The sequence below is a fragment of the Solanum verrucosum genome, unplaced genomic scaffold (genome assembly GCF_900185275.1).
Source record: "Solanum verrucosum unplaced genomic scaffold, falcon-dt-bn FXZP01000165.1, whole genome shotgun sequence".
In the NCBI taxonomy this organism is placed as follows: Eukaryota; Viridiplantae; Streptophyta; class Magnoliopsida; order Solanales; family Solanaceae; genus Solanum; species Solanum verrucosum.
This window is the reverse complement of record NW_026020340.1, coordinates 909,371-920,931: the sequence shown is the minus strand read 5'-3', so window position 1 is coordinate 920,931 and position 11,561 is coordinate 909,371. Positions and strand designations below refer to the sequence as shown.

At 33.2% G+C, this 11,561-nt stretch overlaps 2 protein-coding genes across 2 annotated transcripts; one reads left to right on the top strand and one right to left on the bottom strand.

Annotated features, from left to right (window-relative positions):
• Positions 1-2,855: 2,855 nt before the first annotated feature.
• Positions 2,856-3,488, top strand: LOC125836970 (putative glycine-rich cell wall structural protein 1). The gene has a single exon (XM_049516112.1). The coding sequence runs from the start codon at positions 2,856-2,858 to the stop codon at positions 3,486-3,488; it is 633 nt and encodes a 210-aa protein (XP_049372069.1).
• Positions 3,489-3,817: 329 nt separating this feature from the next.
• On the bottom strand, positions 3,818-10,858 carry LOC125837037 (protein BTR1-like). The gene is made up of 9 exons (XM_049516172.1): positions 10,527-10,858; positions 8,511-8,749; positions 8,328-8,434; positions 5,419-5,612; positions 4,841-4,923; positions 4,472-4,579; positions 4,346-4,407; positions 4,171-4,254; positions 3,818-4,066 (listed from the first exon to the last, which is right to left on the bottom strand). The coding sequence occupies exons 1-9, from the start codon at positions 10,624-10,626 to the stop codon at positions 4,060-4,062; spliced, it is 984 nt and encodes a 327-aa protein (XP_049372129.1). The 5' UTR covers positions 10,627-10,858; the 3' UTR covers positions 3,818-4,059.
• Between the last annotated feature and the right edge of the window lie 703 nt (positions 10,859-11,561).

Here is an 11,561-nt window from a genome sequence, read left to right as displayed (position 1 = left end):
AAAAAGACGAGGGTTTAGATGAACTCCCTTTCGGCCTTTTACTCCACCCTATGTTCAAGCAGTGGCTGAATCGGGACTTTCATTAAAAAGTTTTAAAATACGAAAATGTAGACACACAAACTAACTGAAGAGGTTTAACATCTATACTATACTATATATATTAATCATGTATAAATAATATATTTTTCCACTGAACCTCTTGACCTCAAGTTGGCTCCGTCCTATATGTACGTAAGCTGAAGTTTGAATTTGTTATTTATTTATGTTATTTATAATTAACTAGTAAACGTTTTAATTCACATACAAAAGTTAAAACTGGTGTTATTGAGTTCAAATAAACTTATAAAGATTCAAGGTTTAAACTTAGTATGTTTGATTTTTAATTGTTAATTTATCGTTAAATTTTATTGTACCTTTAGAATTTGGGTTCGGAGCTTGATATTCATTGAAATTTTAGTATTTACTTTCTCCGTTTTATATTACTTATCTATTTTTTATTTTATATGTTTCTTAAGAAATCATAAATAGGAAGAATAGTTTTTTACTAATTTACCCTTTAAGTCTTTTTAATGCACTCTTAATTTGGAATAATTATTTTTAGTAATATAGACAACTAATATGAACGGAGAAAGTATAGAAATAAAGAAAAAATGATGGAATAATTTCTTTTATATACCGACCACTACATAAGAGAACCTTAATTGTAAGATGTTTAGGTTTGATTAAACACCTAATTTAATATAAAAGCAATGCATTAACTATCATATGACAAAATGACACGTTCATATTAGATTAGATAAAGATTATTGCATGATCTAATGCATATGGGAGTCACTAAAATTTGCAGTCAAATGAGAACAGAATGACATTAGGAATATTTTGTCTCAATTTGATTAGCTTGCCCCACTATCCTTTGTTGGTTTTTTTTTTCTAATAAGATTATTTAAGCTAATACACCTAATACTCATATTGTCTCAATTTATGTGACATTATTTACTTTGACATGAAATTAAAAAGAAAGTTTTTGAAATTTATACACTAAAACTCGTATTAGTCATTTATATCATTATGTGGTTGTAAATCATTTCATTTGAGGTAAAAATAAGATTTTAAAGTTTTGTTATTTTTAATTATAGAAATGTGACATTCTTTTTTTAACGAACTAAGTGCTACATAAATTGAGACAGAAGAAGTAACTTTTTATACTATTCATAAATTTTAACCTGTGATAGCATGTTATTAGTCACTACTTATCTTTGCAAGTATATTTTAAGTAAATGCTTAATTATCATTAAAATTTACTAATAATTATATATGTTAGAGTTTAAGTTATATACATATTTAATGCAAGAACATTTTTTAATTACTTGATCAGATCACCTATGTACTTATCATGGTATATAATTTGTCTAATATATTTTCAAGATTATAAATCTCATATTTTATATAAAATTTAAACTCATTTTAAAACCCTCCAAGTCAAAAGTGGGAGCAAACTGTACTTGTGATAATGGGATGATTTTGCATGATAAGTTGATCTTGATAATATATACTATCATCACCAACACCACTATAATATCCCAAGTCAACACGTTCATATTTTTTCAGTCTTCCATTATAATATTACTCCTCCCGTATATTTTTATCTTATCATGACACATCCCTTACGAAGCAATAAATAAAGAGAAACTTTCATATATAGCAAACAAAAAAATCATATTTGTATGTTATAGCAAAGTTTGTATAATTGCGCTCCACAACAAACATATATATGTATAATTCGCTATACATATACAATTGAAAGCTGTCTATTTCGATATATACATATATACAAAAAGAAGCAATTATATAATTCGTTGGCTCTTCTTCAGATTTGTATAATTTCGTTGGCAAGCCATTTGTATAAATTGTTGTTAGCCTCTCGTTTGTATAAATCGTTGACAAAAATATTTGTATATCAAAAATCACTCTCTCTTTTGCTTTATACAAACATAAATTATACATTATACAAACATAAAACTGGGTAGGAGAATATTTTTATTGTATAATTATAAGTGTATAGGACGAATATATATGTATTCGCATGTGTATATACAATTTTCTTGCGCTTTATACAAACATAAACGCAATTTATACAATTATGTTGTATAAAACGAGAAAGAGAGAAAGGCAAAAGAGAACTGGGCAGGGGAATATTTTTATTGTATAATTATAAGTGTATAGGACGAATATATATATATATATATATATATATATATATATATATATATATATATATTTGCATGTGTATATACAATTTTCTCTTGCTTTATACAAACAGAAACGCAATTTATACAATTCTGTTGTATAAAGCGAGAGAGGAGAGTGGCGAGCGAGAGTTTGAGGGAGAGAGGTGCTAGCAAACAGTTTGCTACAGGACACAATTAAATCAAAGTGTGGTTATACCATTTAATTTGAATTAATAGTTTGCCATTATGTACAATTTTCCCATAAATAAAAGGATAATTATACTAAATTGCCATTTTGAATTTAATAAGTTCATTGCTTTGGATAATAGTTATAACTTATAGTTAATATTAAACGTAAAATAGACACAAAATAATAAATTATCTCTTGATTTTTTAAACCGGACAAATAAAGTATAACTGAGTAAAGATGGACAGAGGGATTACTTTAGAAGCTACTAGAAAGCCATGCAAATTCTATAAATAGGATACTCCTAAATAACCACATTCCTCACTACCATAATTAGCATTTCATTTCATTTTCTCCTAAAGCTAAGTACTACGTAACGTATTTCATATACAAAAACTTTGCATAAAGATAATACTAGGGAAGTAGTATACAATTATCATATGGCTCATTCTAAGCTTATAGCAGCTGCATTGTTGATTTTACTCTTTGTTGATCTTGCCTTTTGTGCAAGATTAGGAAAGACAGTAAACGGTGGTGGTGGTGGAGGTGGAGGAAGAGGTGGTGGTGGCGGCGGTGGTGGAGGGTTAGGTGGGTCAGGTTCGGGATATGGTTCAGGGGAAGGCTCGGGATATGGTGAGGGTGATGGAGTGCTTGGACGTGGCGGAGGAGGTGGTGGGGGAGGTGGTAGTGGAGGTGGTGGTGGAGGAGGAAATTCGGGGAGGGGTAGTGGTTCTGGATATGGGTCAGGATATGGATCAGGGTATGGGTCAGGTGAAGGAGTAGGTAAGGGTGGAGGTGGCGGAGGGGGTGGTGGTCGTGGTGAAGGAGGAGGTGGTGGTGGTGGCAATGGAAATAATGGTTCAGGATATGGTTCGGGTTATGGAAGTGGAAGTGGCTCCGGGTATGGAAGTGGTGGTGGAAGATCAGGAGGAGGTGGCGGAGGCGGTGGTGGTGGTGGTGGTGGTGGTGGTGGTGGAGGCGGCGGTGGAGGAAATGGCAATGGTTCAGGGTATGGTAGTGGCTCAGGTTATGGATCAGGATATGGTGGAGGAAATGGAGGTGATGAACCTTGAACTATTGAAATGAAGTTCATGTATACATAAATTTGATATATTTGGTATTTGCATTATTTATTATATGGAATAAATTGCGGTTTAACCACCTTTATCCATGTGGTGGTAAACTTTGCTTTGTTTGTGTAAGTAATCAAATTTTAATATATGCTATATTAGTAACTTACCAAGTAGTAGAGATTTCCCAACCTCTACTATAAGTATGAGTCCGCAGCTCGCCCAGAAGAAGTTAGATCTGTCACTATAGATTTGTCAATCCCGAGCTTGGCCAAGGACATACCAGACATACTAAGACTAAGATGAATCATCTCATCGTACTGTATAAGCTCTTTCAGTAAGTAAGGAATAAATATTTTGTATGTAACAGACCATAAGAGAACTTCAAAAATTGTGAACTGAGTACTAGCTATTGATAATTACGACTGTATAGAACGGTATATATTCAGTCAACTGAATCAATTGCGAAAACTATAGCTTTGCTTCCAAATATTCCTTAAATGTACTTAATTTATGCTTCCCCCTTCACAGATGGAATGTGTTGTCCAGCCATGGATATCAGCATTTCACAAATTCATTCTCTAGAAATGTCAACACAGATCCAATATCACCATATGTATATGAAATTCGGTATCCATTAAGAAAACGTCAAAAAAGAATAGTTAGAAATACAAGTTCGGATCACCTCACAGAAACAGTAGCTATTTTCTGAGATATCATGGACTCTGCTGTGCGGATTGCTCTTTGTGATCCAGTTATAGTTACCTTCCTGCAAAACGCCGCAAATACTTTATAAATGCAATCTCTGTGTTTTTGTAGTTCAACCTGACAAGTGAAATAACAATGCCAGGACGGTATACCTGTCGGAAGTACCGGACAAGAAATCACCCCTATCTGATATCTTTATTCTGGCACCACTAAGCTGCAACGAAAGCAAAGACTCAGTACATATAAAAATCCGGAAGAATTGTAAGTTCTTCACACACCTGACTGATCTCTATTATGCTCCTCCCATTACGGCCAAGGACTAGTCCAACATGCTCATCCGCAACACCAATAGTCATAGAATTGTCCCCGACTTCCGTTGGTGCCACCTGAGTAAAAGAGGAATAGGATCATGACAGAAGCAAAATCAAAAAAGAAAAAGCAGAACCGCATCTAGAAACAGGATAATACTGTATAGTCAAAAGCTTCAAGCCAAGCAGGACGTAAAGAATTGGTTGTTTGGGCGTAAAAGCAGGGTTGCTAAATGCTAGCAGAGAGTCACAAGCATTAGGGATGCCAAGATATATTTTATTTTATTTTTACTTTTGGGATGAAGATAAAGTATTGTCCTTAGTAAGAAGAGAATGAACCTTGTTCTGCTGTCGGTTATTCGGATATCTTCCTCCAACTCTGTTTGGTAGTCCATATCCATAGTTCATTCCAACATATACAGCTGAGAAAATTAGAGGTGGCAAAATAAAATTCAAATCAGATGAGAGTAAGACTCGGAATAAGGGCATAAAACAGAACATCTCAAATTTAAGATACTTCATATGAGTAACTGCTTAAACCAAATATTCTGAAAGAAATAGCAGGGTAATTCCAATTCATAATTATATCACATCCAATCAGTCTATACAATGCTCCACAATGTCAACCACTACAACAATTCCTAAAATGTATTCTGGGAGTCTCGGTAGCTGCATACGACATTACAAGAGAGACTGGATTATCAATATTTAGAAAGCAGTGCGGCCAAGAAACAGATACTGTTGTCCTCTTCATACATCAATTCTCTAATTTGTATATTTTAGACTGAGTTCTCTAGGAAGCAATACTCAGCATTTGCACAAGCACAGACAAAAATTAAGACACCTGAGCAGGTTTTATCCATCCTGAACTAATTCAGTTAAAGCAGGTACTACAAATTAGTATATTTGAATCATACCTGCATACTGGAATGGTGCATTCATGGACTGCATGTAATGAGGGTCTTCTGCTAACTTGAATAAAATCAACTCAATTGCCCGCATCTGCTCTTCTAGAGTACCAGTCACTGTAACTATCCTATCATGCAGTCCAAGGAAGTTGTAATCCTGAGGAGATATTTTTATGCCAGCCCGAGAATCTTCAATAAATGACCTGAACAAGAAAATTTCCCATAGTCAATACTATAATTCTTCAACCATAAAATTAAAATAATATATCTATCCAACCATCTCATTCTGCATGAAAATTATTTTTCAAATTCCCTTCTATAATTAATTTTGGAGTACAATTCACAAATAGATGCCCATACTAGCCCGTTTGGATTGGCTTAAAAAAAGTAGCTTTTAAGTCAAAAATAAAAAGTCAAACTGAAATGACTTTTAAGTCAAAAAATAAAAAGTAGGGGGAGACCTACTTTTGGTTTCTGACTTATTTTAAGTCATTTTTACCTTGTCAAACCCTTCGTAACTTATTTTAAGTCATTTTTGACTTATTTTAAGTTATGTTTTATATTTGCCAAACACTTCCAGAAGTCAAAAACTGACTTAAAAGTAGGTTTGACCAACTTTTAAGGCAATCCAAACACCCTCTAAATTTATTGACTCACAATACCACCAAATATTTATTCTTTTTTCTATAACCGAGAAATCACCAAGGCCAAACTCAGTGAATAATTATATATACTCCTGACATATGTAACTACAGACATAAACTTCCTTATGGTTATGGAATAAGGTGAAAACTAAATTTTCCTTCCAAACAAATAGCAAGTGAGTATCACACTTAAAATGACAGCGGACTTTGGTTCTAGCCTTTTTTCCATAAAAAAACACCACCACTTTGGATCAAAACAACCTCCTTCATGACTTCATTCAATAAATGATAAAGACGAGAAAATTGCAAAAGGAAGTATTCTAAAAGATGAAATAGAAAATAAGATCCATCATGTCACCGCTCTTTGTATTTCACTGGCAAGGAAGAACACTTGATTTTACCCAAAAGTCCCAAAAAGATGCTCTAGCTACGAAGAACAAGAGGAAGAAAAATGTAGAAAAAAGGAAATGGAGGAAGGCAAAAAAATTTGGAAAACAAAAAGGATAAGAAATGAATGTAGGGTACTTCGTCTAAAAAAAAGAATCTTTTGATGAGGTCACTGCCTGTTTGTATCACAGTATACATGAGAACAATTTTTTTGGGTTTTTACTCACTAATAGATTTTTGGGAATGACAATGATTTGTTCTTTCACATTTAGACTCCTTTCCTGCCAAAGGAAGAAGAAAAGGAACCAAACAAACATTGATTATGACTACAATACTGCCAACGGTACATCAATGAGTTTGAAAGTAGGAATTTACCCTTGAACAAAATTATATAAATCGTCACTTCTGTTTGTTAAGTTTCAACCCAGCCAAATAGTGTCGGGTTATTAGTTATTACTGATACATAGGAGTTGCTTCCACAAGAAGAATATCAAAGTATAATGGTTCAACATTTCATTTCAACAATTAATGGATAACAGGCGAACAGAGTATTTGCCGGACATAGAGATGTAAATTCAGTTGCAATCTTGATAATGCCAAGGTCATTATTGTCAACCAAATAACCATATGGAAGAGTAGAAAAGTTTTGACTATAAAGCATTTCTTTAATTCTCATACAGAACAATTGATTCAGTTTAATTCAGACAAAAACAATTATTTCAGTCAAATTGAATTTTTGCTACAAAAAATTGAATTTGTAGTACTCAACAAGAGCATTCTCAACAGTCAACACCACGGGGTCATCTGGTAGGGTGTATAAGAATAATATTAAATAAGGTGTATTAGTAATGCTTGGATTAGTAAACATAGGGTGTATTAGTACCCAAAAAAAAAAGTTATGTTGAGATTAGTCATGTTAGTATTATTTTTATTGACGGTTTGATTTGTTGTATTAAATGAATAGGGTGTATTATAATAGGACTAAATAGGATGTTTTCTAATAGGAACACCGTATTGTTGATGTGATGGTTTACTATGTATAAAAATAGTACTGTATAACAATGTATTAGTTATACATTGGTTGAAAACACTACCAGAGAGATTAATTAATGACAAAGCTAATATATGTATTATTTTTTCCTAATACCTCCTACCTAACAACCCCTACGTGTATATAGAATGAAAACCCCCACCTTTAGCTTAATATAAGAAGAGAATCAACTATAACATAGCATTCAGAGCCTAGGCATGGTCTGAACTCCGGTCAGCACCCTAAAATCCTCAACTTCATTGAATTGTTTAGGACGATGAAATTAATAGAAATGGAACCTGGTAAAATATTGGCAGACAACTTTATAACATCACTTTCCTGTGTTACACATTGAGGACAACTTTGGTCATGGAAGAGGTAATCAAGACGTTAACCTAGAGAGCCGTGCACCAGTTATAAAGAAAATAATCTAAACATTCAGGTTGGACAAGGAACTTAGTCAAATCAACAAGAAGCATTGAACCAAAGTTTCTGATGGCATACATATATTTCAGTTGAAAGGGGTTACAAACTGGTATCCAGAGATTGCATGAACAGCACACTCGATCATTTTACAGACCAAAAACTCAAGAGACAAATCGTGAACATTTAACTTGTCATAATGAAGTCAAGCGAATCATTCCAGCACAAGGATATATTATTTCAAGTTTTCAACATACATCTGCCATAACTTTATAACCAAGAGCAGAAAGAATATTCAGATTCATTACGCAAGATAAGCAAGTCAATTACTCAAATTGCAGGTCATTTGCTTGGTTGATTGTCTGATATGTTAGACCAGTGAAACTTGCAAAGGTACTGTAGGAAAAGTAACATATAGTGAGTAGAATTCATACTTTATTGTGGCTCCTCCTTTCCCAATTATTCCACCACAAGAGCTGTTGGGCACAACTAATCTAAATTTTGAGCGTGGATCCACTTCGCCACCATCTTCAGCATAAAACTGATTTGGAAGAAGATAGTGCTTCAATTTAAATATCAAGAGAAGTATACGAAACAGGATTTGGACATGAGATTACCTCATCCATCAATTTACCAAGAATAAGATCGACTGCCTTGAGTATGTCATCCAGAAACCCAGTTACCATTACAATTCTATCTGGTGTTCCAGGGAAAACTTCATAGTTGCGCGACAACTGAATTCTAGCCCCAGAACGAGACTGAAACTCAGTGATAGTTGAACCACCTTTTCCAATAATTGAACCAGCTTCAGCATTTGACAGAAGGAATTTGACATAAGTTGCCTTCTCCTCATGGTCTGGGAATAAGACAACATAAAAAGGAGCAACATAAGACTTATGCTGAGCACCTCAGCAAAAACGCCTTAAAAGGTGATATTCTGAGTTAATGATATTCAACAATAATTGCAAAACAAAATGAACAAACTTCTTGAACAAAATAAAAATATTTATTCTATCCATAATTTCCCATCTTATCATACTAAGTAGCTTTGCTGGCTAACCCTCTAATAATGAGAAGAAAATTTGGAGCGTAATTTCTCAACTGTCAAATGCAGCATAATAGATATATTCACAATGCAGAGTACAAAAACCTAAAGATCTCAGTGATTAAGTCAACCAGTAACATCAACATAGTGTATATGCACATTTGTGATCTACAAAGTTATAGAATAAGAAAGAAACAGCATTTGACAAAGTCATTTAATTGGTAAAGCTGCAGTTTGATAAAGACATTTCCTTTTGCTCCATATGGATAAGAATGGAAATACTGAAGAAAGATTTGCACCCATTCAATTTCTGATGTGGTCCCTCAGATGTTACGAGAATTGGTGCTGCTTTCAGGGTGAAATACTCCCACATAGAAAAAAATTTGCTCCAGACTTCCATATAATGTTTTAGAGAGGCTAACAAGGAGTAGAAAACTCATAAACTGATATAGATCAAATTTTTGAGCCTTCTGTATAGGGGCTTTCTTGGTCCCTATTGATATACAACATTCGTCTTAAAAAACAGGAGAGCAAAGATTTTTCACAAAAGAACATTTTTCGCACGTAAAGGAAGTGTTTACCCTTTTATGCAGGTAAATAGTTGGCAATGGTTGAATAATAAGGCTCGGGTGACACAGGTACAGAATTAGATGTGAAACACGCCATTGAGTGATTAAGCACCTTCTCTATTAGAATGTCTAGAGGAGAAAACTTCCCCTCAACCCATAATGTCACGTGACTGAGAGACAGCATCAAAGTGTTTGAATTTCGCAATTAGGTAAGATCATCAAAAGAACAGCAGCTCAACTTTCAAAGTACAAAGGCTTCAATGAATGAACGAATGAAGCTCTGTGAAATAAAATGAGTAGTGACTAGGATAACGTTACTACAGAAAGAATGTTACAATACTGTTGTGAATGTTGAAGTATTATGAGTTTTGTGTGTGTGAGTGTGTCAAATGTCCTTACAGAGAATTTACATGAGGGCCATGACGCTATGGATAATATCAAGGACTATATCCAATAGAAACTACTAAATCCATAGGCACCTAAAGCTGCCAACACGTAACTACCACAACTAAGTTAAGTATATATCATTTTGAGGCATCAACAAGCACACACACAGAAAATCAGAAATGAATCAATGATAGCAAGCAACAACATCTGTTTGTGATCTCAGATTTACTCCACAATAGGCAATACTGAAGTTTCATCTCGAATAATTTACCTCACAAACAGCAAATTTCTTCCATTTCCAATTTCACATGCATTTACACAAACGCATTTGCCATCACTAAACCAAACACCTTATTATTAACCCACACAGAGTCCGCAAAATCACCACATGTTACAATACCTATAGAAATATCAGCTCAAAACCTGCTCATATTAAAAGTTTCACATTGTTGGAATTTCAAAATAGTAAACGGATCAAACATTTCTAAAACCGCATTATCAGAAAACTCAGACAAAAAAATATTTTTTAAAAAAACTGCAACAGATATCAGATCCTGAGCTAATTATCTTCACACTACAACAATACATGGAAAATTCTGAAAATTAATCAATTAGAGAGATGTAAATAAAACCTTGAGAAGGAGGAGGCGGAGATTTGCGAGGAGAAGATTGCTCAAGCTGACTTTCAGTAGATGAATTGTAGTTCGATTCAGCTCCTCCTTCCATTGCCATTTCCGGTGCGTATTAATCAATGTTTTTGCAGAGCGAATAGAGATGTGTAGAGAGAGAAATCGAAACCGAGTCAAAGCAATTGCATTTGCAGAGAGAGAATGAGAACCAGATGAGATTTGTGAAGGAGATGAAGATTTTTTTTCTCAGAAAGAAGAAAAGGAGGAGGAAATGGAAAGAGTGTGGAAGTTAGCATGTGCAATAAGAAGAAGTGAAGGGGGAATGGGATGAAGAACCGCTTTTAAGTCTCAGAACCGGTAAAGTTATTGTCACGTGATCGAATTTTTATAGAAATACAAAAGAGCTCTATTTTGTTTTCAACTCTAGTAATTAATAAAGTTATTGTCATATGATCGAATTTTCGTAGAAATACAAAATAAGAGCGCATTTGGTTTAGTTAATTGATTGCGTTAATATTTCTAAATTATAAAATTTACTTTTATTTTTATTTATTAAGAACATCTAAATCTTTTTGGATCTCGCACTATAATAAACCTTTATAGTTTGATTCATCTTTGAACCTCTTCGTGCATAATGAGAATTTTAATATATCGGATTGCGTTTTATTTTTATTTTTTTTCTTATTATGAAAAATGTAATTTTTTTTTAGTATCTGATATTTAAAATTTACTGATTAATCTAAAATTATGTATGTTTAAGGATAGATATGCAATCTTGAATTTTTTTTCTTTTACATATATAATAACAATTTATCTATCATGGGGAGTGAATTCAAGGTTTTATGTACGAGATTTCAAGGAATCTAATAAATTTTATTCATACTTTATATATGTATTTAAAATTTATAAATATTTAATTATGAATTCATTTATCACTAGAGATTAGTTTTAAATGATAGTAAATATCATAAAATTCAAATTCTTGAAATAACATGTAATGTTTCGTTCTCAATATGGATAGTATGAAAAAATAGAGTA